General features: G+C 35.7%; 1 protein-coding gene across 9 annotated transcripts in view; it reads left to right on the plus strand.

Annotated features, from left to right (window-relative positions):
* Positions 1-23,401, plus strand: part of UBR3 (ubiquitin protein ligase E3 component n-recognin 3) — a 109,008-nt gene that overhangs the window by 44,354 nt on the left and 41,253 nt on the right. For 7 of the 9 annotated variants that reach the window (XM_061453074.1, XM_061453014.1, XM_061453021.1 and 4 more), the window contains 9 exons: positions 1,726-1,822; positions 3,412-3,553; positions 6,188-6,292; positions 7,136-7,309; positions 7,540-7,569; positions 8,981-9,441; positions 13,309-13,397; positions 20,842-20,991; positions 21,470-21,603. In XM_061453074.1, the coding sequence (XP_061309058.1) occupies positions 1,726-1,822; positions 3,412-3,553; positions 6,188-6,292; positions 7,136-7,309; positions 7,540-7,569; positions 8,981-9,441; positions 13,309-13,397; positions 20,842-20,991; positions 21,470-21,603 (1,382 nt within the window). The remainder of the gene's footprint in view (positions 1-1,725; positions 1,823-3,411; positions 3,554-6,187; positions 6,293-7,135; positions 7,310-7,539; positions 7,570-8,980; positions 9,442-13,308; positions 13,398-20,841; positions 20,992-21,469; positions 21,604-23,401) is intronic. The other 2 variants (XM_061453037.1, XM_061453047.1) reach the window with 1 other exon arrangement.

The raw sequence follows: 23,401 nt of genomic DNA on the forward strand, positions 1-23,401 counted from the left end.
TGCAGAAATAAAGCCAGTATGGTTTTCTTGTGTATTACAGCGTTTTAAGTGTTACAATCTTTGTAAGACTGTATAGGTTCCCAAAAAGAACGATGATACTCCAGTTGCTTTTAAGAATTGTAGTTTGTGGCCTATCACTCTTGAAGCAAGTCACATAGAGATTCATTTCTCCTAATCCTTGGCTTTCCTAAATTTAGGGGAAAAATCTACTTTATGATCACTGAAGTCCCAGATTCTCCTTCAATTAACCATCAGTTTGAAAAACAGGGCATAGTTTTTCTTGTTATCTGTGGATTTGTATGCTGAAGGTGCTAAGTGTGTCCATTTCTAATACTCCCTATATGGTCACGTAGTCCTTTCTCCTAGTTGTGCACTAGCAGCCCAGAGAAGCTTGGTCTGTGTTTCAGACTGCAGTAGTAAACTATGTCCAGAAAAAACTGATTTTTTGCAAGCAAAATTTGATCGTATTTCATACATAGTGGAAACTATGCTAAGTGTTCTCTCTCAGCACCATGTGAGTGTATCTGTAGAACTGCTAACAGTAGCAGGGGTTAATAGGAGGATAGACTGTTTGTCTTCCTGCCTGGGGGAATTTAATCTCTAAAGCTGCTTAGTTTTGCCTGTGAAAACTTTAAAGAATGTTGTAAGGTTTGTGTTATACCTGCTGGTGGAGCTAAAATTCTGTACCTACTGGGTTTCTTCTTCCTTTTATGGGGTCACTGTATCTTGCCTTCAATTGCTGTGCTACCAGAGCTAAGGACTTCAAAGCAATTAATAGAATGAACATCTTAATTTGGCTTTAGGTTGGAAACTTAGTTTTATTTTATTAAATAACTTGTAAATAAAAAATCTGTTAAAAAGGATATTTTTGTAGTCTGTTTTGACTTTCCTGTTTGTGATTGCTCTGAAAAGCCACTCTGCATGTTGCTTTAGAGCTACGGAATTAAACAGAGATAATGAAGATTTTAATCCCAAAATAATGCATAGGTTTTAGTTTTAAAACAAAGGCATGTTTGTAAATGGATTGGGCATAACTGTTTTTGGAGAGGAAGGTTGCCCATTTTCAAGACTGAACAGAAAATTGTATTGTAGTCATTTGGTTCATTGCATTTAGTAGTTAAATATCACCTACATGCTAACTGCTCAGCACTCTTCTTGTTTTCAAGAGGGCTTATGCTTATCAAGTACCAAATGAAAAATGTTGTAAGCCTTTTCTTACTTGTGCTTGCAAATTTAAAAGAGCAAAACAAGATGCGTACTGAAAGGTGGTTTTTTGGTACTGCCTTTGTGTACTTAAAATTGGATAAATGCACTTAATTTTTAAATTTAATTTAATTTTAATATCCTCAGCATATATTGCAACTGTTTACCAGAAATATCTTACTTTTCTTTTTATGTTTTATCCCACGTTGTAAATTTTTACATAACAGAAAGGAAAAAGATAAAGTAAAATAAAGCTTGTTAACAGAAAAGATCTATTGCCTTAATAGATTGTTAATTTATTTTTTTTGCTTTGGAACTAATAAAAATTTCACCAAAGATACTGTTCTGACCACCAATGCTAGTAATTTTAGTTCAGTAAGTATTATTAATAAGAAATATTAATATTACTGTACGTCATTTCAGAAATTACTATATAGCAAAAAGCTAGTGAAGAAGAGAATCTAGAATAAGTTATAAGGTCTTTAAAGAGAATTTTGACATGTAACTTCTTTCAAACAACAGGTGAAGTTTGGGATAAAGAATTTGACCCAGTCATGGTAATACTTCGAACGGTTTACCGTAGAGATGTGCAGTCTGCAATGGACAGATACACAGCATTGTGAGTTGGATCGTTTTTAGAAGTGTAACATCCTATCGTTGCTCATTGCACAATAATATTTTTGTTTTCACTGTCTGGTAGCACTGATCATGTACCAATGTTTTCAGGCCTCAGATTTGCCCTTGAGTAAATAGTTTATAAATGTCGAAGGAGTATCAGGGCTTCGGTTAGCTTAGTCTGTTTCTCTTCTGTAAATATTTAGAAATACATAGGAAGTGCCACAGACTAAGTAGTGAATGTCATCACAGATGAAATACGTAACCAAAAGTTAATATTTAAAAATCAGTTACAAATTACTTAAAGAAAGCAGTCTTACCTATTTTTATTTTACATTTAGGTACATGAAGCACAGTATTACAGTATTCTGTGTTTTGAAATAATACTGAAGACAAGTGTTTTTCTGTGTATTCCCCCATTGCAGAAACCACAGGTGAATTAAATACTGATCTAAATACAGGAAAAAAACATTTGTGGAACTCTCATAAGTTCTAAGAAGCAACATTATTTGGTCTTAATTCTGTTCCTTAACATTCCATCCCTTACAGCTTCTTATCCTTATAGATTTTGATTTCAGGTAATTTAATTTGGTTGTCTCTTTTTTTGCATACCTTGGGAGTAAAAAACAAGGTTAAAAAGCCCTTATAATAAACTTAGTGAAATAATCCTCTGCCCCTGTGCTCATTTCATTAAGTCAAAGGGTCATCATAAATGTACACTGTAAGGAATTTTGAATGGAGTAATGTTCTATTGAATAACTGCATTATTCACTGAACTGGATTCCAGCTCATTATTAGAAATTTGGGTCCGTGTTGAACTTAACACTTAAATTCACAGATATGGTAACACTGGTACTGTCAGCTATAGCTAATGTTAAAGCTGGAGAGGGACTTCTTACAAGGCCATGTAGTTACAGGACAAGGGGAAACGGCTTTGAACTAGCAGAGAGTAAATTTAGATTAGATGTAAGGAAGAAATTCTTCTGTATGAGGTTGATGAGGAACTGGAACAGGTTGCCCAGAGAATCTGTGGCTGCCCCATCCCTGGCAGTGTTCAGGGCCAGGTTGGATGGGGCTTGGAGCAACCTCGTCTTAGTGGAAGATGTCCCTGCCCATGGCAGGGGGGTTGGAACTAGATGAGCTTTTAGATCCCTTCCAAACCATTCTGTGATTCTGTGATTTCTATGTTCAGAGTTTCCTGGTATTGCCTGTAATCCATTCCTACAGATGTGAGATTTCTACGTTCAGTGTCTGACTAACATGTGGATATGGGTGAAGTGAAAAGTTTTCTGCCTCTTTGATGTGCCTCTTAGAATGAAAATGGAATTCTTAAATTCATAGCTTAATTTAATAGCAGTAATTGAAAATTCATTTAACTTTATAAATAAAGGTCATTTAAACCAGTGGTAATCCACAGAAAAATAAGAATGGGTTCAGTTTGTGTATGTATTCCTGGTTTTGGAATGCTGCCTTAGAAATGCTCATCAATTCTAAAGTCAGTCTAAACAAAAAGAATGCAGGATAGTTACCTGTAATGGTGGCTGTTGTCTACATTATTGTAGTGTTTAACGTAAGTCTCATTTCTTTCAACAGTTTAAAGCAAAGTGGTAAATTCCCTGGGAACCCATGGCCTCCTTACAAGAAGAGAACACCACTGCACCCAAGTTACAAAGGTCTCATAAAGCTTTTGCACTGTAAAACTCTGCACATTGTACTGTTCACACTTCTTTATAAGGTACAGTCATAATTCTCATTAAGTTTAGTATCTTATTTCTGTTTTTTTCAGAACAGGAGTTCTTAGAAGCATGATACTTGAATAGATCATTTGGAGTTGTCAGGTTTAAATTGATATAAGGTTGGTTGGTTGGTTGGTTTTCCAAGTCTAGTATGATGATGTTTTTCAACCATTTTCATGATTTCATGAATGATTATTTCATATATACATACACTAAATCAGGTACCCCAGTGGATTAGCAGTTCTACTCTGGAGAGCTATCTTAACTGTCAGAGTTACTATTTGAGTTGTTGCTCCTTGATAGTTGCAGGGAGCATAGTGGTGTGAGTAGTGTTACTTTGGCTCCCACTGCAGTGTTTTAGGGCATCAGCAGCCTCTGCAAATATATGCAGTCTCGATGGCTTTAGATCCTCGGTGACAGATATGCCTCATAACTGCAGTTGGTTCTAACATCACTTCCCAGGCACACTTCTGGCTTTTGATAATGTTATAGCACTTGTTTTTCAGGACTAATTGATGCCTTTAAATTGTGTTTGTTTTGTCTTTGGCAGTTGGCTGCCCTTTTTAAGAGAAGGACATCCTTCTTGAAGAGTACATTCGTCAGAAAACTTTGAATGTGTCTTTGTATTTGGAAAGTGTTTTCGCAGCACTGTGCTGCAGATGCAGATGAGGGCCTATAAGAAGTGGTTTGATTGAGTAGTACTTTTCCTGGGCAGACATTCCTTTTGTGCTGTCTTAAGTGCTCCCAGCTCCCCTAAAGCTCATTTCATTTCACTGTTAAACTTCAGTTGAATAGAAAATATTTGTAAAATATAGTAAAAATGTGCTATTTATAAAAAGCTGTGCTTATTCCCATGAGTTGTTACAGCTGATTTCTTTCTCTAATGAAGTATCTTGTAAATTGTCAGTATACCGTTGAAATGAATGACTTAAGATTTTACCTGAATTCATTCAATAAATTTCACCTTTATGTCAGAAAAGGAGTTTTTCTCAAGAGCTTCTTATTGTTTTCACATTAATTACTTCAGTAAGCTGTAGGTTTGACTGTAACTAGTGTACTTTCAAAAAACTCCCTTAAAAGAATATATAAAAATGTTACTATTTTACTACTAATTCTCCCTTCTCCTTATATGCCATCCTCTTATGAATAATACTCATTTCTCTAGTAGCCTGTCTACAATGAAATTTTCAACATATTTTCTCATCCTCTTTTTTGGTAACTTGCAGGCACTTGCCATTTTCTTTCCCTTAAGTCAGAAGCTTTTATCAAGAGAAAAGCTGTTTGGGTTTTTAATTTCAGCAGCACTGCTTCTTCCTCTCAATGCATTGAAAGCTGTTTTAGAAGAAAGATATGGGCATTTATTAAATTAAAGATAAGGTTATTTAGTATTTATAATTAAAAAGGATTATGTGAAGATGGTTGTGAACTAAATTAATGTTAACCCTTCTGGTGTTTCCAGTTATCTAGGCATTGCTTATAAGACTAGGACTTAAAGGCCTTCTGGTGACTAGTCACGTGAAAAAAAGAGGGGAGGGTGGGAGCAGCTCTTTGCTTGTACCTGACAGTAGTGGTATCTGTGTGGCTATATCTGGCAGCTTGATGTTAAATTGAATTGCATCTTGAGCTAGCAACAGTTTGAAGGTACAAGTTTGTTTGACTGGAAAGTTGTAAAGTTAAATTTTGCTTTTGTGGTGATGCTCAAAGGTCAGTTTTTTCTAAACCTCAAAATAATTTTTAGTAATCTTAAAAAAAATAATTATAAAACCTGAGGGTCCGAAGTGTGTTGTCCAGAAAACTTTTGTAAGTTAGATATAGTCAAATCTTAAAGGGCTGAGTGGAATAATGATTTCCTGTCTTTTAAAGACAGCATGCTTTTGATCCATCACATCCACATCTTATTTTGTAGTAGTGCTCCATTGCTATTATTGAAGAGCTATATTAATGTTGATACTCTTACTGTTCTCGGCTTACTTAGAAGTTTATGTTGGGGGTTTTGTTTGTTCCTTTTTTTTAATCCTATAGCATAATCAGGTATTGTGCTGGAGCATTCAATCATAACAAGAGTGAAATGTAAAATATCCTGCTGATGTTTCAGAGTAGGTATTCCAGGAAATTGAATAGGAAATTCACTGCTCTTGAAAATAATTTTTTCCTAACCATATCTTTGTGCATATGATAGGGCTTAGAAAGTGTTACTGTGCAACAAAAAGAAAACTGTTTTACATGCTGAAATTGGTGCTCAGTGTCAGCCCAGAATACACTGAGGTAGCAAGTGGTGTTACTGTGTTCTGCCTGTCCAGTCTTTTCTTTTAACTGATACTTGTGTATCATGATAGAAACAAACAAACCCCAAAACAAATCCAGGCAAAAATCAATATATGTGATTCAAGACATTCTTCTACCTTTCCTAGTGTGGCCAACCTGGAAGGACATGCTCTGAGGCATTATTTGTAGGTAGTATACTGAGCTACTTTCTTTACCATCTGGTTTGTTAGAGCTGTCCGTCAGGTTTTTAGCAGTTTTGGGTTTTGTTTTTTTTGTAATAGGGATTGTGAAACTCTCAAAGGTGAAAGCTTCTAACATGTGAATGTCTTCTTTTTTTTCTTCCCCCCCCCCCCCCCCCCCCCCCCCAGATATTAATGGATCACCAGAATTTATCAGAACATGTGCTGTGCATGGTTTTGTATTTGATTGAGCTGGGACTGGAAAATTCTCCGGAACAGGAGTCAGATGAAGAGGTAAGAATAAACTCTATCTTTTTCATTAAAATATAAAAGTATTGTCTAATGATTCCGTGTTATTTAAAAACAGATGTTTATTAAAATTATAATTTTACCATGGGAATAAAACATCTTTACTTAAGCAGGAGGAAACTTTCAACAGCTTCTGTATATATAACCTGGTAAGACAGATTGGTTACATCTTTACTACTCTGTAAATTAGTACACGAAATTGGATGCAAAAAAAATTTAAAATTATTGATTATGAAGCTTGCTTAAAATATCTGGATTTTTCAACTGAAATATTTATCACTGAGCATGTTATTGCTGAAGTCTGTATCTTCTAAAATATGTCAATTAGCCAAAGTTTTAACATGCTTTTGGTGAGAATTTGGATATAAAGATCCATTATTTTCATGATTCCAGATTCTCTTATGGTATATAACTTTCTTAATTTTTCCTGCTGTTTAATGTTGCTTTTATCACTACAGGTCTGCAACTTTTTTTCTCCTTCAGAGACTGACTTTGTATAGTTTGGATTTTTTTTTTTATTAATCTTAAACTTTACAGCTTTGGATTTCTCCAAGTAGTTCCTGTTACTTCTGTTACATAGGTCTGATGTCTGTATTTGATTATATTAGAACCAAACGTACAGATCTATGTACTTAGCAGACCTGTAGTCCTCATGGTTGGCATCAGTCATGTAATTTTAAAGAGGTGTATCAGCTCTAGTGAGATACATACTGTTCAGCATACTTGTTCCTGTCTCATGGAGAGATGGTGGCCTCTGTAATGCAATTATAAACCCCACATGAATTACACATAAAAGCAAGTATACTTCTTTCTTTATTATTATTTTAGGAATCTGCAGGTGGTCAAGAGCGTTGCCATGATAGTTGGTTTCCAGGTAGTAACTTGGTTTCTAATATGCGTCACTTCATTAACTATGTTCGAGTAAGAGTGCCAGAGACTGCTCCAGAGGTGAAGAGGGAACCACCTGCAAGTACAAGTTCTGATGGTTTAGCTTCATCACAAGTAAGTATATACAAATACTAATTTTTCCAGAGTAGTTTAAGTTATCTCCTGTTTGGTCTTTTTTGTTAGGAGTATTTTTTCACTGTTTTTATGAATTGCTTAGGATATTTTTTTTTCTCCAGTAATCTTTGAGTGTACTGATAATAGAAACAGAAGTTATTTCAATTGATACCTCCTTGCAAATGATGTATTTAATGACTTGTTTTTTTTTTTTGTCCTCAATCTACCAGAGTTCAAGGCGGAAGAGCCTCCAGAGAGAGGTAGATCTGTGTGCAGTTTGTTCTCCTAAGCAATCAACTTAGCAACATGGCTTTAACTGTGCTCACCTTAACATTCAGTGAAATCTAATTTTCCTGAATTTCCTCTTAATTCATATTGCAAGGACTCATGCTTTTTTCATATTATTGAGTGTAATCTTAGGTAGTAGATTTTTAAACAACGAAATGCTCTTAATTTTTAATGCGCATTTTGAAATAAAAGCTTTCTATCAAATATAAAATGTCATCAATAGCTTACTGCTTGAGCTTTGTGTTTAGGCCTGTTCTGTCTTGCCAAGATATTACTAACATTTAATAATGTAGAGTAGTCTTAGCATTCTTGAATTTAGAGAACTTTTAACCTTACATTGAAAGTGCATTTTAAATTATTAATGGCAAGTTTATTTGGTTTGGGTTTTTTGGTTTTTTTTTGAAAACAAAATGAAGATGTGAACAGTGGGATCCTGAAAAATTTATATCCAGTCAATAATACCACCTCTGTCTCAGGAAAACTTTTGTATACAGCACTGCCTATTACTGTATGCCAGATGTAGTGGAACGTAATGGATGTTTCTTTTGCATGTTAATGTTAGAAAAAAAGGTCGAAAATTAGGTAGCTGCAGTGAAATATATTAGAGCATAAGGTAGGTGAGATGATTGTCAGAATCCCATTTTTACATTTGATCTCTGAAGAATTTGATATCTCTTGGCTGGTCAGAGTCCTGAGAAGGAAAGGGTAAGATGTAAAGCATTTTGAATTTCATGTTCAAAATATTGAGGAAACATCTCTGCTAGGGATTCAGTATATGTGAGTAGCTTCCATGTGCCCTTAATCTGGGACTGAAAGCAGGTTAGTATAGATAGAATAGGGCTCTGTCATTAATGTAACTGCGCTCATGCTCATGTATCTTGAATAGCAAGCTTCTGGATCTCAGCTAATAAACCTACACAAAATGGATAGTGCCTGTGGGGATGTATGGGCTCACCTATGTTAACCTCTGTGGATTATGAGTTGCATTGTGCAGCAGAGCTCAGTAGACTTAAATAAAGACACTGAAATTAAATGAAAATTCTAGAAGTTATGAATATTCTAGAAAAAGTAAGGAAATATTTCTTTGGAAAACAGAATTCTGAGTTAGACTAGAGCAAAGCCAGTTGTTGATTCTTTTGGTATGAATGACATTTTCATTTTGTACCTGGCTTTTTATGCAGCTATTACAAATTTGTATAAAAAACATGGTATGTGGATTTAGTATTTTGCTATACCAAATCTCAGTGCTTTTTGGAAGGGGAAAGGAAACTTCAAATGTTTAATGCTTTTCCTCCTAGCTTAAAATATTTTTTATAGTTTTATAAATGTGTATTGTCTATACTTGTATTTTTGAAAATTAAACATTGTAATTCCCCCCCCAAGAACTCGGGGACAGCTCAAGTGTTCAGTTTGGTCGCAGAACGCAGGAAGAAATTTCAAGAGATCATCAATCGAAACACCAGTGAGGCAAATCAGGTGGTTCGGCCCAAAACGTCAATGAAATGGTCTGCACCTGGAGCAACTCCACAGCTAACCACAGCCATTCTAGAGGTCAAGGAAAGCATTCTGTCCTTGCTGATCAAATTGCATCATAAACTCTCAGGAAAACAAAACTCTTACTATCCTCCATGGCTAGATGATGTGGATGTTTTAATCCACCCAGAAATTCCAAGATACTCTCATGGTGATGGAATGACAGCAGTAGAAAGAATTTTATTGAAAGCTGCTGTACAGAGCAGATTGAACAAACGTATAATTGAAGAGATATGCAGAAAGGTGACACCTCCTGTACCACCAAAAAAGATCAGCTCTGCAGAGAAGAAAACTTTGGATAAAGAAGAAAGGTAACATTAATAACAAAGAAAAGGAGCAGTAAAAGGGCAGTGTGTGTTACACGTCTATTGACAAATCTCTCTCTAGGCCTTTGCATGAATTGCTTATCAAAAGAATGTCTTAATTCTACTTTTCTTTAGCCATTTTGAATATACATGTTTTACATGGGTATTGAGGAAGAATGTGCACCTTGCTAATTAGATCTTTACATTAGAAAACTTTCATAATGATTTTATGTTATATACATGCTCACCCTTTGTGTTGCCATGTATACCACTCGTATACAAAGGTGAAGAATGAAGTTTGTGTTAACTTTTGAGGCTTAACCTCAAGATGAGTTAGACATTTTTAGACATTTACTTCATGTTGTTCAGTCACATAGACAAGTCACACCATTGTTATTTTTGTTTGTTTAATATATGTGGCTTTGGTAATTCTGCCTTTTGTGCTTCTGAACCAATGTTCAGTTTTGAAATTCTGGTTTCCATTTTTAATAGTCTTTAAAGTTTTTTAAATTATATTGCTATTTTCTCATGATGTGGCCTGAAGACCTGCATGCCTGGTGCCTGTCTTGGGCTGAAATTTTTTGAGGAAAAAAGACAGTTTCAAGATTGAGGTTGGGGCATAACGGAGTTTTGAGAGCACCCAAATTGCTAGGTGTGAAACTGAATGCTGAGAGCCTGATTCTCTTTCTGCTTTTAACAAATGTGTTGGCAAGTGAGTCCTATGGAAGATGATTCATCCAGGCCAAATGCCTAGAGGACAGCAACCAGAGTGGAGAAGTAGAGGTGAAATCTAGGACTGGTAGGAGCAAAGTTGAAGACTGGGACTGGGAGGAGAAACCTTCTGGTTGACGTAATAGTGAGCAAAGGGAAGTTGCAGGTCAAATGAATATTTGATGTGGGAAGACTCAAGCTGGCAAGTTGGGGATTACAGGGAAGAACTGGGGTGTCAGGACAGAAATACTCAGAGAGGAATAGCAAATGAACCAATTTTTAGTGAAAATCTTTATGGGGGAGGAGTTTTGAGAATTGATAGGAGAAGGAGGAGCAGGAATGCAAATGCCTGGAAGGTACGAGTAAGAAGTTGGCATTCGGGGGCATGTAGTAGAGCCAGCCAGAAAGAAGAGTTGGCTGGAGGCGGGGAGAGGAGTGTGGGAAGAGATTGGTAACTGGGACAATGCATTTGAAGCAAGAGGATTGTGGTTAGTGTTAGAACATTGGAGTGTAGAGAGTGTCAAGTCAGAGTGTTTACCACACGAACTGAAGTAGAGACAGGGCACAAGCTGGAATGGACAAGAATAGTATACTTTGTCCATGCAGTATTTTGACATATTAGTGGTTTATGTAACCAGACTATAATTATGGTTCTATAAAGTTGGTTCTATAAACATGCAGCCATCTGCTTCAGTTGATTTCTAGATTAGTTACCTTTGTTCATCCTGCCATTCTGATTTGAAAATATTTTTTTCATTAAATTCTGTGTCAAAGACCTACACTGTCCTTGAAAATTAAACGTAAAAAGAAGATTTAGTATTTTTTATAAGTTACGTACTGTACAAAGTAAAATTATTCCTTTTTCTTCCAAGTGTGCAGTTAATGATTTTCAATATCCCTTCTAATAGTTCCGTAAATGAGAGAAATAGTCAAGGTTTAGTGTGTAACATTCTTTCAGAAAATGCCAGACTGAATGGCTGCTTTAAATAAAACACAGCAACATCCTGGACACCTACTCCTTATTGTGTACTCAGTAGTGCTGGATTTATGTGTGGGAGAAGGATGGGAATCAATGAATCACGTAACTTTTCATATAGAAAGGGTAACGTCATTCCTTTCCCTCTAAAAAGGATGTGATATTTTCAAAGATCAGTTGTGGGCAGTTAAGTTCTGGGGCTAGCTGAATGATGAAAATAAACGTTTCCAGGTCTTTGTTGTTCTGAGTGAGTGTTTTCTTTCCCCCAAATTCATAATGGCATTGGGGACCCGTTAGTGGACAGTGTGATAATTGAAATGACTAATCTCATAAATGGACAGTGCTCATATAACCACATGGCAATTTTTACATTCTTTTTTATTCTTATTTTGTTATTCTTTTCCCTCCATGTCTAGTTTTGTGTTAGTGAAGACCAAGTAGACTGAGTGTTCAGTGATCACCCTTTTTCGGTTACTTCAATATATAACAACATATTTGGCATCACTGAGGCAATGGGTTGTTGCCATAGAAACCGTAATGCAGCTTGAGCTGTTTGCAGTATTTTTTTCAATTGCAGTGTCATACTCCCATGGGCCATCATGGAAAATTACAGTACTGAGCTGTACTGAATCTGTCAGAGTTTGTTTATGTCTTCTTATTAAAGGCCTCTATTTACAGTCATCCTGCTTTCAGTCAGGGCGTGTATTGAGAAATTCCCAGGGAGGAATAAATAAAAAGAGGTTTAATGAATGCCCTGGTATGATGCTCAGAACAATGAATCTTAGGATTGTTGTAAATAGAAGTTATTTTGAGAAATGCTGGTGGTAAAACATGACAGATAAATGGGCAGAGGTATTTGGGGTTTTAAGGTGCTTTTAAAAAAACAAGTTAGAAGCTTTGACTTATAAACAGACCACTTAAGGATAACATGTTACAGTATATTAGGTGCTTTGGTCCTGTGCATGTCTGTTCCTGTGCCAGGACAGTAATAAGCAGACAATGCTGGAGACTAAAGAGGACTCACCCATCAGCATATCAGACGCCAAGTGATGTTTTTAAATCCCTTGTTAGTTAGCTGAGTCATCCCTGGGTGGGGGGAGTGCGTTGTAAATGCTGATGCACAGAGTTTGTAGCTATGATAGAGCGTCCCTAGCTGCACTGGGAAGGTGCTGTGTAAAAGCCCTAGCCATGGTGTATGTAGGTCTTTGCATGTGCCATGTGGTGAGCATCTGTGATATGAGTTTTGTTTGTTTTTCCCACTTGCACTGCCCCATTTCTACTCTTTGTAAACCCTTGTCAAAGTAAAGACCCTTTCTTGGTACCTCAGGAAGAGAAAAATAAATTTCTATTTTCATTATCTTTTTACATCCATCAATATTATTCTGACTGCTGCAGTAAGTATATACACAGAGTTACAGAATACCTGGTCTTATAGTGTTTTACAGATCACTGATACAGTTTAAATGGAAGGATAGTCAAGAATGGGTCTAATGTCTTCCATTTGTAAATCTAGAGCCATATTAAACAGTGAGGAAAAGGTTAGTCAAGTCAGCATGGCTCCAGAGAGATAAATTCCTTCAGTCTGGAAGCAGTCTCAAACTTCTTTAGGTTTGAAAGCTGTTGGTGACCAGTATCCTGGGTAGAAGTGGGGGAACCAGTATAAAGAGCCTTAGCTGGAAAATAAATAAATAATTGTTTCCCTTGGCACCAAGCTTCATATCAAAAGTGAGTGAGGTAGGCTGCTGCTATCATTATTACTACTACTCTTGTGATTACTATTATCTTGTTGACATTGGTTGCTCACAGGAGCGCTTGACAATTGACATTTCACTCTCTTATTCTTTTCTTGCATAATAGAAAAATAACTTTGAAGAATAAAGTCTTGGGCTCTTTTTCTTACGATGCTATGTCCTAATCTACTAAATGATATTTTGATTTCATGGAGGGTATTTCAGAGCAGGATTTTATTTCTTTCAGACTCAAAATAACTGTTAGGCTTGAAAATCAATCTTATATTTGGAAAGAAACTTGAATTTTGTATTACGTTGTTGAAGGTGGTGACTGTAATAAGCCTGAAACTACTGACTAAAACCTCATTTGTTGTCCTTCATTATATGTACTCTTTTTATTCTTTTTTTTTTTTCTTCACCTCCTTTTCTCTCTTTCCCCCTGCTTCTTTCACTCAGACGACAGAAGGCCAGGGAAAGGCAACAGAAATTGTTGGCTGAATTTGCTTCAAGGCAGAAAAGCTTCATGGAAACTGCCATGGATGTTGGTAAGTTTTTTTTTGTGTGTGGTTGATTGCTTATTCCCTCCGCCCATGTTAGTATTAAGGTTTTTACTCAGTTTAAAAAAAAGACAAACTGTATCCACTTGCTCACTAAATACTTAAGAGGCTTAAAGTTGTGTTTTCTGGGAAGATAATACTGAATACAGAATTGCTAAAGAATAAATAAAATTATCTTGAAAATATTTACATAATTTTGTTACTACTGTTTCTTAATACACAGTGGATGAAATGTGTGATGTATTTTGGAAGTATTTGCTTAACATCCCAGAGTTTGTTTGTCTTTTAAAGACTGCATTTTTTTCAATCTTTAATAATAAAATTTAAGATTAAAGTTTTAAAATTTGAGGTAAAAGTTTTCCATTTTAAATCTCTGTATAGAATTAAGGAAATAATTTTCAGACCATTTCAGTTGCTTTAAATGATAACAGTCTATTCTATTTCAAGCACAGGCTTTACAGCAGCACCAGCTCTTGTTTTTCTTGAGGGTAAATTGTTTCACATTCTGCCGTGTAGAAGCATGTAATCTTGATTGATTTGCTTGTGTTTAACTGAGGAATAGAAAATATTTTAATCTTTTGGATTATTATTTCATTGAAAGTCAGCACTTTTCAAAGATTAAAAAAAAGCAGAAATTGGGGTGCTTCCCCCCCCCCTTTTTAAATCAAATATCATCTGCTGTGTAATTCGTTTTGAGTTTAAGCACTGGCAACTGCTTTTGCTGAAGAAGTCTGATTTTTTAAATTGTTAAATTCTCTCCAGTTCATAAATTGCTGAGAAAATTTATTCCTTTATACTTACAAAAGTCTTGTATAAAGCAATCATTAAAATTTCTGGAGCAAATTAATGACTATATGTATAGTGCTATGCTTGGAGGGTGTGCAATAGAAAACAAAATCCACAAATAAAAATGAATTTAAGTCATGCTTATTAAATGGGTAGCTGTTTCTTATTAATCTATAAGTTGAAGTAAGAAAGAAGAGAATTAAAAACATGATGTTCTACTTATTAAAAATTAAGTCTTTTTATGGTTGTGGCTAATTGGAAGCAATTGGGAATCTTTGATTCTGCAGTCAGCTATATTACGAATTCTTGATATTGCAACTTTAAAGTTGATGGTTTTGTATATGAAATCATTTGTAGCTATATATATTTACCTGTCATAGCTATATTTTCATATATACATATGTTTGCATAAATACCCCATTCTTGAGTTTTATAAGCTGTGGTTAAGGTAACTGCTTTGATTTATGGATGGACCACATCATTAGTTAAATTAGATAAATCAATAAATTACACAGTATTTATTTATGTCAAAGGCTGGTAGCTTTTACTTAACTACATATGTCAGATATCTAAAAGAATCCCTAATTTCTTTAACAGGCAGACCTGGGCCCTTTGTGCTTATGATTGTGCAGGAAGGTTCTTGGGCATGCAACACTGAAATTGTTTGTTTCTTAGTATTTAAATAATGAATAACTTCAGATATCTGAACATAAAACGTAGTGTGGGTTGTCAGTTGTACCAGATCATGCCCAGCAGTAGATATAATCAACTCAATGTGGTATGTTTTCATAAAATTGTTCTGCATGAAGACTTTTCGTGGCAACAGCTTAATAGAATTCCAGGCATTGTGTTAGCTGAAAAATTGCTTTTCTTCTCAACCAACTTTTTAAAGTGTCTTCTAAGTTGCCATACTGTTTTCTGAGTTTGTGATGAAAAGTTTGCTGAATCTGTACTATAGCCCAGTATTAACAAAGTTTTATGTTCTGACTGGCAGAAAGGAAGTATCTGTTCCATTATAGTGTGTGGGATTTATTTAAAAACCTAGATTAATTGTTTCAGCTGTGAATGCAGTATTGATATGCTAAAGCAAATTATTGAAAAAGCTGCAGAAAGTATTGTTGCTATAATGCTAATACACAAAACATGGCAAGAATTCTGAAGCTAGTCTTTCTGGAATGATTAAATTGAAAACTAATATATTTAATAGGCTTACCCTGAATTGTATTATAGCTGTGTGTATTTTGTTTTAAAACAAAAAACAAAAACCCTTTTCGTACTAAAATCAGTCAGTTATAATGCATTCCCCTCTCGCACATTCAAACTGTTACCTTTTTTTATTACCTCTGTTACTTTTATTATAGGTTGAAATTCAGCAGTAGGTTTATTCCTGAATTTTGATTGTTTGTTGTAACAGTAATAGCACTGTCAGAAGGCAGGGATGGTGAGGCCTCAGCTCCATGTCTTTCTGACTGATTCAGTTGGTGGCATTTGAGCAAGTTAGTACCATCATCATCGTCGTCTTTTAAAACTTCTTTATGAAATGTGGATGTGATTCACTAGTAAAATGTGAGAACTGGTGAATTGCTTGTGGGTATGCACTAAAGAAAGTTCATAATAACTTCCTCTTGACTGCAAATACTCTGAAAACAAATGTGTCTAGATGATGACAGGAATAATAAATAGCCAAAGCTTAAAGATAATTTTATTAAAACCTCATAAAATTTATAGTTTTCAAAGTCTTCATTAAAATACATAGAGCCACTTAATCCTCTGAGCATCCCTCTGCTTTGATTGGTGGGGTACTGCAGTGAAACATGGCTTAAAAGGAAGTTGTTACCCAGTTACATGTTCGTTTTTCAATATTGAATGTCTCATCTTACCAGCAAAAATTATGTATTTGAACTGGAATTCACAAATTCATCTGAGATGCTAAAAGTAAAGCATGGCATTTTCTTGCATATAATTACTGTAGAAAAAAAAGCCACGATTATGTAGCCCTTTACATTTGGGCCCCCAGTTAATTTCTATTTATATTCTGTGACATCTGCAGAACTGCATTGCCATTCAAGTTTGCCTGGAAGTAATTAAGTGAAATTTAGAAACAGCTATGTTAATGAACGAGAATGGAACAGGGCCCACTGTGCTGTCTTTAGCTGTTTGACTGCAGGACAAACGTAAAAAATAGAAAAATAAACCAAGAAACATCTTTCTAATAGCAGAGATAGAGCTCTTGAAATATTTAAGGAGACTGTCTAGTGAGCCAGTAATGTGTTCTCATGTAGTCATATACAGTGTCAATGCTGTAGTTCTAGTCTCCTACTAGCAGCTACTTCTGAAGTCACTTACCTCAGTGTGAGGCTGTGGTTTACCTGTTGTGATGTGGAACTCCATGCTAGAGATTTTTGAAACTTCAGCTGCCTTTCAGGCAGGACTTGATAAGAACAAAAATTAATCCCTCTGCGCAAGGTTAATAGTAGCCTTTAACAAATAACAGTGATATTTATAGAGATCTAAGTTTTATAAGCATGAAATACTATGATCTATTCCAGGCAAGCTGCTGAACTACATAATCAAATATATCTTAGTGAAAATTTGTGAATCGTTTAATTTGTGAATTAAGATATCTTGCATTCCTTCAGTAGTTTTGCTGTCTCTGAAGTGCACAGTGTGATGGTTATGTTGGGTTTTTTTTACTGTTTTTTTTTTTTTAAATGCTCATGATAAGCACGTGGTAGGATCTTTGTGTTTCTTTCCTATGGTGCGAGTGTTGGCAGGACATTATTTTGTCCTTCAAGAGAAAATTCCTTAGCTAGACTTAAAAAGAAGTGCAAAGTTGTAATGCAAGGTGACATACATTTCCTAACGCTCGACCTTCTGAACCCAGATAGAAAAATAAATTAGGTACTGATCTCTAGAGAATATATATGCTGGGTCAGGGTGAAGAATATTAGCATACTAATGGTTGCTTTGATGCCAAGGGGCCGCTTTGACACAAAATGTCGACAGCAGGAAAAATGTTGACTACCATCAACAGAGACTGTAAACTATATTTACTGTGTTTACAAGGCCCTTTTGGTTCTGGGGTTTTGCTGGCTAGGGGAAAGAATAGGAGTGGATCTTTTAACTCTGGATAACAGAACGGAAATAAAATTTGGGCAGCAAAGCATTCTGCAGTAAAACAGTGTGCCAGATCAGTATTTGCCAGGAGGTAGGAAGTGCTAGGATTTTGTTACTTTGGAACTCTGAAGAGCTAAATAAGTAACTGTAAGCATCCTTGGTTGTATTACAAATAATGCTTGATGTTTGTATGACTGCTGCCTTAGCAGCTAAAGCCACCTTGGTCTTCCTTGCTCTTCTTTGCCACTACTTACGTTCTGAATCTCCGCTAGAGTGATGAGTTGTCTTGTTTTGGGCGACACTGGTTTTCATGCAATACAAGACTGCAGGCTTCTACAAAAACTGTTTGAAACATGGAGGGGTAATCTGTCTCAGGATCAGTATCTTAGCAAATAGGTGGCAAAGGATTCTTTTGGCACTCAGTAAGGCAGCATTGTTCTAGGACGTAACACAAGTGCTGTTTTTCATGGAGATACCTCCCTAGTGTCAGCAAAAAATTTTGGGAGTTTGTGCACCACGGGAAGCAAGATAAGGAGATTTAGGTTATCCTTCATCTTTTATTTGCAACTGATACAACTTTGTTCATGTGACAGTTCTTGATGGTGATTTGGGTGTGGGTTTTTTTTAGGTAGAATAGAAGGAATTTTGTTATATTAAAGTCAGTGTTTAAGGCTTTTCATCAATGTAAAAGCCATTTAATGAAATAATAATTTTTATTGAGCTGTCTTTTTATAATTATATCCTGTCAGCTAGGAAATGTTAGCTCATGCTTTAAAAATCGATAAGAACCTGTACTTTATAAATCAAATTAATAAAATACATTGCAACTCCAGTCATTTAAAATAAATGCTTCATAAGTTGCTATGAAAAACACAAAACAATTCTGTATTTTTCTTTATATGAAATGGAGAAAGAGGAAGAAAAAAGCAGTGTGGAGCTCTGTTTCTGGGCATTTAAAGCTTCCATATGAGTACTATTGCAGCAAAATGCAATTCAGTTTTATTTTTCCCCACGTGAAACAGGAAATATGTAACTGAAAGTGAAGTGGAATGGAGGTATGCCAACTACTTTGTACTCACAAGTATCAATGTATTAATGAAATAGTTTAGGTGGAGGTTGCAGAAAAGAGTGTCCCTCATTTTCAACGGTATTTTGAGTTGAAACATGTTTGTCCTGGTCCTTACCAGTGTAGGTAGATTATGTAGCTGGTGTGGCAGGGTCTGGTGCTTCCACAGGAGCTCCACAGAGGCAAAACTCAGGAGGGCAAGAAAGATGAGAATGAGATGGTTGCTATAAGTATAGCTTGCTTTCTTTTTTCTAGTCTGCCACTAATACGTTTTTCACACCAGGAAATATGCTGCCAAAATATACCCTTTCAAACAAACCCTTGCCCAGGTTTGATCTTCTGAAGAAGCTGACAACTGGTTTAAGCCAGTAATCAAGCTTTATCATAGTCCATTCAAAAAGAACTGGGGAGGAGGAGCTTTTGCTTGTTTCATTGGAATTATTTTAGTCTGCTTGATTATTTGAGATTTTAAATTCTTGCAAATTTCTCTTGCCCTTGGATTTTGTGTAAATTGACTTTATTTTCTTTCACTGCCTCTGGGGGAGATTATCTTATTAGGAAGTCTTCCTTGATGCTAGAAGCTTAGTTTTTGAAATTTGATTGTTTGCCAAGTAGCCTATCACTTAGTCTAAGTACTTAGGAAGGAAACATTCATTAGATCATTAAGTTCTATAATTAAATTAGCCGGATTTTTATGTGCTGGTTGCACATAGGCAATAGAAATATAGATTATGTATACTGAATCAGTTGGAAACACCTTTGAAACAGTGATGTGTGGGGTTTTTTCATTCAGGTTTAAAATATGCAATTTGCTATGAATGAATGGTATTTTGTAGACTAAATTTTGGCTGGTTTTGAGGACTTCCACTGAGTTGTTCAAAATCAGATTGATGCACTACAGTGTCTTTCTACACTTAGAAAGTATTGAATGGATGTGTAGTTTATGTTGTACTGACAAATTTTAGAGAAGTGAGAAGGCAGAAACTCTCCCGTCGTTCTCGTGTCGTGTGCTTCTCATACACAAGTATGTGTGAGTGTGCGTTACACTATTAGGTGATGTTAAATATAAAAGATCACTTTAGTGCTTACTTCCTTCTGTGCTACAGTTGCTCCTGGATTTCCTGGCTATCTGAACTTAAAAAATAAATGATGTGCAGTTGCTGCATTCTGCTTTTTTTGTCATTGTACATCTGACTGCCACTAGATGGTGATAGACGTGTGTACAATATTAATAACTGCATGACAGTGAAGATCAGAGTTCATTTTCATGCGACCCTCAATAACTGACTGGGAAATCAATAGTTACTAAAATTGTGTAATTTTGATACTGCCCTGTGAGTGAGAGCATAGCATGGAATTTTTCATAGCAAGGAAAGATGCTGCCTGGCATCAAGCATGCTTCTCCTTGAGCAGCATGAACTACTGAGCTTCTCATGGACTTTAAGAAGAGAGCAGTTCTCCTAAGAACAATTCTCTGTGAGGACTTCTGCTGCACTTAAGGTTTTTGTATTCTCTATAAATCACCTTGGCCTACTTAATTAAGGAGATATAAAGGGCATAGTTGAAGATAGGAAGGAAGTGGTTTTGTTTTGGAAAAATTATCTTCTAGGAAAGAAACAAAGCACCCTTATGTTCTATGTTGAGAGGCTGGCTGTATGTATTCCCGAGCAGTCAGGAGAGGATCATTTAGTCCTATGGTGCTTTTCTTTCAAGCATAAGATAACATAAAATTGCTTCTGCTTCGGTTAGCCCCCTGCTCAGAAACCAGCACAACCAAGTGCAACCAGCACTTGTGCATCAAGTGCAATTGCGTCATAATTTGAGGCTGGTCCTTAGCCTCAAAAGTTTCTGTCTTTGCACCTAGGAAATGATAATGTGGGGCATTAGGAAACCAGCTCTCTGAGACATCTTGCATAGCAGCAGATTGGTTTCTTAATGACCCCTAATTTTTAAAGATTATCCAAGTTTCATATTTGAAAAAAATCTTTCATTTTTAGTTTCATGTTTAATTCACCTTTTCTAAGCATCTTAAAATTATATCATACATCTCCAGATGAACTTTTCCTTACAGTTGTTGTCAATCAGTTATGAGCAAATCTGGTTTTAATAGAGATTCATATTCATTGCCTTTCATTTCTCTATGTTCAGAGTTTTCAGCATAGTATTTAATGAATTAGAAGCTAGATCTCTGCTTTATATAAGTTTTAAAGAGATCAACTTTAATACAAAACTTGAACTAAACGTTTCATGCCACTGGGAATAATTTTGAATATGGGGAAACTTGTACTTCATTGTACGTGTATCCGTTTTAAGCAGCAAGGTTAGTTTCAAGTTACTTTCAATATTTTAGTTATAGATAAACTAGAGGAATTATTTTGAAGGGTTTTTTTGTCACTGCCTCAATGGAGATGCAATTGGATTTCTTTCCCTCTGTTTCATATGAATTTTCTTATCCTTTTTTAGAATCGCCAGAGGCTGATATTGCCATGGAGGTAGCTACATCAGAACAGCATGTTTCTGAGGCCATATATGATTGTGTTATTTGTGGACAAAGTGGTCCTTCTACTGAAGACAGACCTACAGGGCTGGTTGTACTATTACAAGCATCCTCAGGTATGAATATATGACTTGTTGGACAAGCAGTGTTTCTGCAGCTTTTAAAATGTGTGCATAAATACCATTGTATTTCACGCAGCCTGGAAGGACCGTGTGTCCTCATTGTTTTGTGGATGGTCCTCCATAAGGCGCGTATATAGGTCTGAGGGTACTGAGAAAATTTTCAAATGTTTGGGAAAAAAGTGAACAGTTGGGTGCCCTCCTAGTTCCTGTCAGCTTTGCAAACCTAGAAGTATATAGTAGGACTGCAGTAAAATAAGTATTAAAAGAAAAGGAGAATTAAATAGACATTAATGTGTCTGTATATGTGTGTACATGTATGTACTTTATGTACGAGTGCAAAAGCACAACAGTTTTTTGATATTAAACAGTAAAAAAATTATTAAGAAGGCACATTGTAGTTACAAACCAGAATTTCCTGGTTATTTTCTTAGTTGTTTAGTTTATTGTTTTATTGCTGCATTTCCTCATACAGTATTGGGACAGTGCCGCAATAGCACTGAGCCGAAGAGACTACCAACTACTGAAGAGGAGCAAATATATCCTTGGGATACCTGTGCAGCACTGCATGATGTGAGGCTTACAACTTTACAGCGATACTTCAGAGATGTAAGTATTTCATATGAACAATACTACCACTTATGAAAAAAATATGTGTAAAAAGGTAAATGAAATTACAGCTTGGAGTCCTCCTTCTTTCATTTCCACATTTAGTAAATGCTGTGTCAAGTTGCAGTAGTTATGAAGTATTTACATCTGATAGGGTCCTTATTTTTAAATAGCATCTGGCTTTCCCAGAGTTACACTTTTGGCATATAGGCATCTAGTGCATCTACAAGCTATATAGTTGTTAAGTACCCATACAGATCTTCTCTAGAAGATATTTTGCAATTCAGTATGGCCACAAATTGAGATGTGAGTTTACTGTCTCAGGTATTATTTTCAAAATACCAGTTTTCTTGTGGCTGTTGAGAGAATTGATCAAGGAATTACTCTTCATTGATTGAAAGTATTGTTGGCAGCACAGAGTAAGTGGAAAAAGTTGTTTTAACCTGTAACAGTTTTCTGAGCTGCTACAGAGAAGTGGAAGGGGAGGATCAGTGCATGGAAAGAAGGGATCATCAGAAGACTTCATCCTCTTCTGCTGAATCCTCAACTCTGCACATTACTGAAGTTCAATTTTATATTAGTTGTATGTCACTGTCTAGTTTGCAGTTCTATTAGCTGTTCTAAGCAAAGTTTTGCGTTTTTTCGCAAAGCCACTTTACATCTTTTAATATTTAATTTTGAGAGCCAACTCTTGTTGCTGAGCAGGACATGTTCAGTTGTAGAAGTTCGTGGAAGTGCTGCCTGTGACTTTCCTTGCTAGTATGTGAAACAGCTATGTAAGAGAATACATGACTGTTCTGAGAAATCATTCTGGGGGAGAAAAGTATGTAACTCATGACCCTAAATTAGCTTCTATAGACTAATTCCAAGTGACATACCAACTCTCACACAGATCTAACTAAATAATGAGCCTTTAAAAGCTTAAATATTGGCTTTAAGGAGTCAAAACTGGGACAGTTTCTTGTGTGACAAAATTGCTAGCTTTCTTGTAATTGTCATCCACAGATAATTGAAAGTTGCTAACTGCATCAAGCTTGCTTATGTACATTATGTAGATTAATTTAGAGTAAATTCTGTAATTGTGTTGGTATCATTTTAAAAATTTGGCAACATTTTCAGAAGAGCACCTTCTCCTGAAGTGTTTTCCGTTCTAGGAAGTAAAAGTTTTAAAGATATCAGCAGGAAATTCTTTCTGAACATCTGAACAAAAGACTTTTTTAATTCAGAAAGAATCTGTGGACAGGCTTTCCTTCTTTTGACATTGAGGATGTTTGTTTGTAGTTTCAAACAATTAATGAATATGTTTTTCCTACAGAAGTGATAAAAAACACAGAAACAATCCTGTAGCTTTATTTTCACATGTTTGCATGCTACAAATGGATGGAGTTCCAAGCAAAATATTACTCAAAAACTTGATCTCACCAAAGTGTATATTTCTTTTTCTGCGCAGTAATGCTACCAGCAGATTAGTCTAAAATACACTGTGTAACGCAAGGAGCAAATGCATCCTGCTTTCAAAAATTACAGTCCTAATATAAACATTAGTTGAATTGACTACACTTGCTTGCAAGTTTCCAGGTCACTACTGTGCTAAAAAAAATGTCTCTGCATGAAAGAACTAATCCTTAAATTTCTTTTGGCATAAAAATGGAAACATCTGTCTTGAGTGTCTTGTTCAGCTGAGCTAAGCAGTAAGTCCTTTTGTTTATCAGATGTGTCCTTCTCAGTAAACGTCCTTCCTCTAACAACAGATTTCAGGAGGCAAGTAAATAATTTCTCTTAGATGTAAGAATTTGAA

The sequence above is a fragment of the Pezoporus flaviventris genome, unplaced genomic scaffold, assembly GCF_033815535.1.
Source record: "Pezoporus flaviventris isolate CSIRO_AGI_PZ_B2104156 unplaced genomic scaffold, CSIRO_AGI_Pfla_v1 ptg000001l, whole genome shotgun sequence".
NCBI lineage: Eukaryota > Metazoa > Chordata > Aves > Psittaciformes > Psittacidae > Pezoporus > Pezoporus flaviventris.